This window comes from Echinops telfairi, unplaced genomic scaffold (genome assembly GCF_000313985.2).
Source record: "Echinops telfairi isolate 266 unplaced genomic scaffold, ASM31398v2 ScPeMD7_7469;HRSCAF=8507_1, whole genome shotgun sequence".
In the NCBI taxonomy this organism is placed as follows: Eukaryota; Metazoa; Chordata; class Mammalia; order Afrosoricida; family Tenrecidae; genus Echinops; species Echinops telfairi.
The window spans coordinates 142,153,050-142,160,727 of NW_022111373.1; the positions used below are offsets into that span (position 1 = coordinate 142,153,050).

The following is a 7,678-nucleotide window of genomic DNA, read 5'->3' on the forward strand; positions in this document are numbered from 1 at the left end:
ACCCGGCTCACAATGATTGTAGTTGTTGGTTGTTGGGTGCCACCGGGTCAGTTCTGACACATCGCGACCCAGTGTTCAACAGAATGAAACGCTGGCCCGTCCTGCGCCATCCTCATGATGGTTGTTACGCTAGCCCATTGGTGCAGCCACTGTGTCCATCCATCTGCTTGAGGGCCTTCCTCTTTTCCCTGCCCCTCCGCTTTACCAAGCACGATGGCCCCTTCCAAAGATTAGGCTCTCCTGACAACAAGCCCAAAGCACTACATTCAAGAAAACCCTGTGGGACACTTCTGTCCCGCCACACGGGGTCCACGTGAGCCAGCATTAACTCACTGGCACCCAACAGCCACAGAGCTGGGAAGAGTGGGTGTGCTGTTCCCGGCATTAACTCACCCTTCAAAGCCTGTCATTGAAGATTTCCTCATGAGCCCATGTCTGATCAGCCGTTTACTACGCTTTGTGGACCAACAGGAGCCATGGTGGCATAGTGGTTATGTGTTGGGCTGAAATACAAAAGGTCGGTGGTTCAAAACCACCAACCGCTCCTTGGGAGAAAGATGAGGTTTTCTACTCCCGTAAAGAGTTTCAGTCTCAGAAACTCAAAGGGACAGTTCTACCCGGGCCTGTAGGGTTGCTGTGGGTTGGCATCGACTTGATGGCAGTGAGTTTGGAGTTTGGGAAGAACCAACAAATCCATCCTCATGACGTTTGCCTTACAACTCGCATAAGGCATTTAATTTACTGCTTATACTCAAGTATAAGATGAGGTATGCAGCACGTTTTTAATGCAGCTTTTATGGTAAAATTAGGTGCCTTGGCTGATATTCGGGTTGGCTTATGCTGGAGTATATATGGTAATTAACTTTTCTCTAATCTTTATGACGTTGCTATTCTACAGCAGAACCTTGGTGATGCTGTAGTTAAAGTTGGCTGCTAACTCAAAGGTCAGTGGTTCAAACCCATTGGCCACTCTACTGCAAGAGAAAGACATGGTAGCCCACTTCTGTGAAGATTACAGCCCAGGAAACCCTTTGGGGCAGCTGTCCTCTGTCCACGAGGGTCGCTAGGGGTCAGAATAGACTCCAGAGCAGTTGGTTTGGTTAGGGGTTAAATGTTGAGTGTACTTCTTTAGTTACTTTAATTACTTAGATACTGTGTTAGTCCAGGCTGACTAGAGAAACAAATCCAGGGAGAGTCATATATGCATAGGAAAGAGCATTATAAACATCCCAGCCCAGTCCATAAGTTCAATATTAGCCCCTAAGTCTGATAGTAGCCCATGACTTCCTCTTCAGACTCATGCAGCACATGCATTAATGCCGAATGCAGGAAGATCACAGGCTGGCAGGTGGAAAGTCCTGTGGGTCCGATGGCACTAGATGAGCCTCCAGGGCTCTGACTGCCATCAGCCTGGCTCCATGTGGTTTGTCAACAGGAATGTGAAGCAGAGTGAATGTGTCCCGCATCCAGGGAGGAAGAGAGGAAAACTCCCAAGATCCTCTTGAAAAGGCCAGGCCCACATAGAGGCATCAATCAGGCTGTGACCTGATGGACAGGCTAGACTCCACCCCTATAACCTATTTATCAAGTTGATATGAAATTATATAACTCCCACGGGTACCTAAGTCATGACAAAGAGAAGATCAGAGAAACATTTAGAAGCCAAGTATAAACATGTCCTTGAGGAAGACAAGTGGCCGGGCTTTTAACGTTGTTTGCTCCGTTCTTCAAATCGCCTTTGGTTTTTTGATGCTGTTCTCAGAATGCACAATGGTCCGTCGCACACCCACACAAACCCCAGGTACCCTCCTATACAAGCTTTCATTGAGGAAAAGCTTCTCCCTCCCCCACCTCCTCCTCACCCCCAGAGGATGTCATATTTCCCCAAACCAATTCTCAGGGAGCCTGGGAGAGAACCTTCCCCGGCAGAGTGGTCTCTCTGCTCTTGTGCTTTCCCATAAAACTTTACACCTGCCTTTACTGTCGGCATGAGGAGGACACTCAAAGATGGATGGAGGACACGGGACAGAAATAGTCACCCGCTCCCAGCCGTGGGAACGCTTGTGCTTTATTGTACTGTTATTGTTCACAGAGCCCTAGTGCCACAGCGGTTTAGTGCTCGGCTGCTAATGGAAAAGTCCATGGTTCGAACCCAGCAGCCCCAGCAGGACAATCACTGAGTCTGTCTGCTTACGTAAAGAGGACAGCCTTCGAAAGCTGCTGGCAGGTCCTGTGTGTCAGAATCAAACTGACGACTGTGGGGGACCAGGGGGCACAGAATTAGATTTCACTGCCCTTGAGTTGATTCTAGTGCTCACAAGGGCAGTTCTACCCTGTCCTATAGGGTCTCTATGAGGGCCATCGACTGAATGGCGATGAGTTGGGAGTTTTGGAAGGCAGAGTAGACTTGCACCCATGGGTTTCTGAGGTTGTAACTCCTCATGGGAGCAGAAAGCCGCGTCTTTCTCCTGAAGTGGTTTAGACCTTGTGGTTAACAGCCTGCGGCGGAGTCCACTTCACCACCAGCACTCCCCCCTTCAGTCCAGCCCTAGACAAGACTCTGGAAACCAGAATGACTGGGGCAGGGGGTGGGAATACCAAACGCTCCAAGAATCAAGGAAGTGACCTCTTCTGATGGTGCAGTGACCTCTTCTGATGGTGCGATTGCCACAATTCTGTGGGTGTTGGTGGGAGCCATCAGTCTGATCAGACTCACTGTGGCCCTGTGCGATACCGTAGAACGGGTTTTCTCGGCTCTAACTTTTAGAAGATCAGATTGCCAAATCTCTGTCCTACCGAGGCATTCCCAAACCCACTGCTAGAGAGTCAATTCTGGCCCGTAGTCACCCTACAGGACAGGGTAGATCGGCCGCCTTTGGCTTTCTGAGACTAATTCCTTAAGGGAGTAGTGGCCTCATATTTCTCCCAAGGCTATACTGGTGAGTTGGAACCACTGACCTTGTGGTTTGCAGCTCAGCCTTTCCTGTCAGCAGACAAATACGTACCTGTGGTGTCAACAGGGCTCCTTTCCACACTTGTAGCAGAATTCTGTTGAATCCCCAGAGTTAGAACCAATGTGGCGGCACCTACCAAGAATAATAACAACAGAGCAAACTTTAAAAGACAAAGGGTGTTGAGTCAATAAGGCAAAAGGAGGGTGTGGTAGCTACATAATCTGGTGTGCATTTGGAACTTGAGAGGATTAAGAATGAAGGGGTGGAGTCTAATCTGTCAGTCGGATTGTAGCCAATAAAGCCTGTGGGTATGGCTTTCCCCTAAGGATTATGAGAATTCCCATATTTTCCTCCTTGGAGGCAGGAGTGAAGTAGAAGAGAGAGGAGAGGACCAAGGGTGGAGGAGGTAAAGGAGACACAGTAGTGATGTTCAGGAACAGATAGGGGTGGACCCCAAGATCAGTTGGAGGCCTTGTGAAGGAGTCAGGTCATGCCACACTCCTCCCCCCTTTTGAAGCACCAGATCTCCCAATTCCAATGGATTTGTGGCACTCCCCCCACATTCCCCAGCCTCCCTCATCGCCCTTTCTCTTCCCTGTACCCACTCCCTTGAAGACAGAAATGGCTCATGTTTTAGATCTCTCTGTCCACTCCACCCAGCCAGTGGTCACCTTCGATGAAATCAAAGCCCTGCCCTGCTCTTCTCAGCCTTCAATGGCTCACCATACATACAGCAAGGAGATGAAACGCTGGCTCAAACCCATGTGATGCCGGCTTGTGCACAAATGATGTGAGCCGCAAGGTCTCCTAGCGGACACACTTCACCTGATCAGTGCCCTGGGATCCTGGTCTGTCCAGTTAGTGCTCAAGCATCATTATTTGTCCAAGGAATCTAGGTAATTTAATGGGATGGGCAGCCAGGCTCGGGAAACCTGAAAGGTTCTCCAGAGCCGAGCAGCGACCCCGGGCTTTCTGTGGATTATCTAGAAGTGAATGGAGGGCCTTGCAGGAAGTGTCTGAAAGCACTCAGCTGTGAAATGCAAGAGCACTTCCCACCCTCTGGCCCTGCCTTTGCTTTAGTTGACATCCATGCCCACAGGCTCAGACATGGCAGCATGGGCAACTGTCTCATGGCCATCTGCTATGAATCTGTCCTCGGGTGACGCTGAATACATTTCATTATGATCCATAGCAAAATGACAGTGATGAAGTAGCCACGAAAATAATCTTATGGTTGGGGATCACCACAACATGAGGTGTTATTAAAGGGTCGCAGCATTAGGAAGGTTGAGAACCACTGCTCTAGAAGATGCCAGTTTGGGCGATGTGAATTAAATGCCTCCCAAAGTAAAAAGAGGGTCCTTCCTTCAGGAAACAAGCAGTCCCGGGTGGCAGGAGTTGTGAGCATCCAGAGAGGCTTGTAGACATCAGCTGGAAGGTAAATTGAGACCTGATCAGACTGGGGTCCTCCAAAAATAATATGGAAGCAGCGTCAAGAGATCACATGATGTGTTGCATTGGGTCAATCGGCTGCACAAGACCTCTTTAAAGTGTTGAAAAGTAAGGATGACACTTTGAGGACTAAGGTGCATCTGACCCAAGTCATGATATTTTCCATGGCCTCCTATGCACGTGAAAGCTGGACATTGAATAAAGAATGCTGGAGAAGAATCAATGCATTTGAACTATGGTGTTGGTGAAGACTATTGAAAGACTACTGAAAGTACCATGAACTGCTAAAAGATTCATCCTGGAAGAAGTATGGCCAGAATGCTCCTTGGAGGCAAGGATGGCAAGACTGCATCTTACACACTGTGGACATGTTGTCAGGAGAGACCAGTCCCTGGAGAAGGACATCATGCTTGGTCAAGAAGAGGGGCAGCAGCAAAGAGGAAGGCCCTCAAGGGATGAACTGACACAGTGGCTGTTGAAGTGGGCTCAGGCATAGGAACAATTGTGAGGATGATGCAGGACCAGGCTGTGTTTCGCTCTCTTGGCACAGGGCCACTAGGGATTGAACCGGCTTGATGGCACCCGATGACAGCACCTAAGTAAGATGCATTGCTTATCATTAGGAATCCCCAAGTGGAGTGATGGCTCTTCCAATTACAAAGGAAAAGAGGAAGAAAAACAGGAAGAAGGAAAGAAAGGGAAAGAGAAAGAAACCTTGATTGGTCTTCATGCACTTTAGGGAGGTCTTATCCTCACAAAGCGCCCTGTCTAAAATGACAGGCCCTGGTATATAGCTCTAAGTTACCTGTTTCTAGGTCACGTACTCCATAACTTTAATGTCACTGGTGCAAGAAGGGAGGCAGGCATTCCAAGAGCCAAATCTACCAAAAGATCAAGAGGTCCATAAACATACATGTGAGTCTTCGTAATCTTGATGGGTCTGTATGTGTGTAAGAGACCCGGTGGTGTAGTAGTTACCATTTTAGGGGTGTGGTTGGGCTGCTAACTGCAAGGTCAGCAGTTCAAAACCACCAGCAGTGTCTTGGGGGGAAAATAGGGCTTCATATCTCCTGTCAAGACTTACAGTCTTGGAAACTTACAGGGGCGGTTCTACCCTGTCCTACAGGGTCGCTGTGAGTTGGCATCCACTCTATGTTAGTCTGGGTAGAATAGAGAAACAAATTCATAGACATACTCATAGGTGTATAAGAAAGAACTTTATATAGAAGAGCAAATGAATATTGAGAAAACATCCCAACCTAGTCCAGATCAAGTCCACAAGTCCGATATTAGCCCAATGTCCGAATCTATAAAGTCCTCTTCTGATGCATGAAACACATGCAATGACACCGAATGCAGGAATATCACAGGCCAGTAGGTGCAAAGTCTTGTGGATCCAGTGGCAGTAGAAGCATCTCAATGCTGGCAGGGGTCTCCACGTGGCTTCTCCAGTTCCCAGGGTACAGGGTCTATCAGCATAGTGCCATGTGTCTTGTCAGTAGAGTGTCTCTCAGGGAGTGAGCAGAGAGAGTGTTTATCTCCCGCCTCCAAGGAGGAAAATACAGGAGTTACCAGAATTCTCAGGAGAAAGCCATGCCTACACAGAGGCTTCATTGGCTATGACCCAATTGACAGATTAGACTATACCCCTTCACTCTTAATCCTCTCAAGTCCCAAACTGACACCAGATTATGTAACTACCACACACTCAATGGTAGTGAACTGGGTTTGGGTTTGGATTGGTTTGGAGTGTGCATCAGAAGACAGACATGCCATGCCATGAGAGATGTAATTTGTCCCTTTGGTTTCTTTCTTCAGCAAGTGCCCCAGCCTCACCTCGGGAAATGATCAGCCTCAAAGAGAGGAAAACAGACTATGAATCCACTGGCAGCAACACCACCTACCACGGGCCTAAAGGAGAACACACTTCCAGGAAAGACACCGTGACAGGTGAGCTCGGCGGGCACTTCCTCCCCGAGATGACCACTAGCTCTAGGGCGGGTCCAGAGGGCTGGCATGGCAAGCTTCCATCTGTCCTTGACAAATCAGCAAGACAAGATATAGCAGCTCTTGGGTCACCTGAGAGCTTGTAGGGAAAGTCCCAAGTGTTGGAAATGAGGCGACTGAGCCAGGGTTATGAAAACCGAGCAGCATATTCCTGAGAACAGCTAGGGGAGGAGATGTGCTCGGCACTTCCTTTCATCCTCGGTCTTCCTTTACCTTCCTTTACCCTTCTTCCTAGTCCACCTCCAAATACAGGCATGCCTCAACGCGCTCACAGGTTCCCTTCCAGACTATGGCAATACAATGAAAACGGTGCATAATTGTTTGGTTTCTTGATGTGTATCAAAGTGCACGTCACCGAAGTCTATTAAAGGGTGCCTCCTGGTAGTGCAGTTGATTAAGCATCAGACGAACAACTGCAAGATTGGCGATATAGACCCACCAGCCACTCCTCAGGAGCCAGCTCCAGGAAGATCCGCGGTCTTGGAAACCCGACGGAGCACTTCTACTCTGCCCTAAAGCGCTGCTGTAGTCAGCAGCCACTCTGAATCTGCGATTCGCGTGATGGAACATTTAGAAGATTAGGCAGATGACCAAAGTGGGAAACGGAGGCACAGAGTGAGCACGTGCAGTTGGAAATATGGAGCCAACAGATTGGCTTGGTTCCGGGTTGCCACATGCCTTGAGTTTGGCCAAATTGACACGTCTGCGAAGCACAATGGAACGGGCGTGCCCATATTCCATCACACGGGCACGAGGCACTAATGTGGTGTAACTTGAGGTGTAGGAGAACCCAAGAGGCTGGGCGCTGGAGGTGGATGCTGTCCATTAGGAAGCGAGGGAAGGAGTGGGATGGGCCAGAAAGAAAAGGAAGAGAAGGAAACCGAGCAGAGCAAGAGCATTTCCGGGAAGCCCACTCACTCCCTCCTATTGAGAACTCTGCCTCTTCCAAGGATACCAACAACCCCTTAGTGGGGCAAAGCCCCGTGACCCTTCATTTGCGCCACATTCCATGCTTTCGCCAAGAAGACATTGAGAGGTGCCCTTCCTCCATCCCACCTGCCGGAATCGCTTCCATTGCGTCTACTTTCTTATCATCCGGGACTCCGTGGAAGCTAACCTTAGTGCTTCTTGGTCACTACTCCAACATGCCCTGCTCCCCTTGTCCCATCACCTGCCTTCGCCTTCATTTGCCCTACAATCTGGACAGCGTTCCTTGAAGCGAGAGCCGCTGTTTCCATTCACAACCCCTCCAAGCCACCACCCCC

General features: G+C 49.2%; 1 protein-coding gene across 1 annotated transcript in view; it reads left to right on the forward strand.

Annotated features, from left to right (window-relative positions):
* CTNND2 (catenin delta 2) overlaps positions 1–7,678 on the forward strand; it is an 840,020-nt gene that overhangs the window by 817,160 nt on the left and 15,182 nt on the right. Inside the window, exon 18 of the mRNA XM_045285280.1 lies at positions 6,191–6,356. Within this exon, the coding sequence (XP_045141215.1) occupies positions 6,191–6,356 (166 nt within the window). The remainder of the gene's footprint in view (positions 1–6,190; positions 6,357–7,678) is intronic.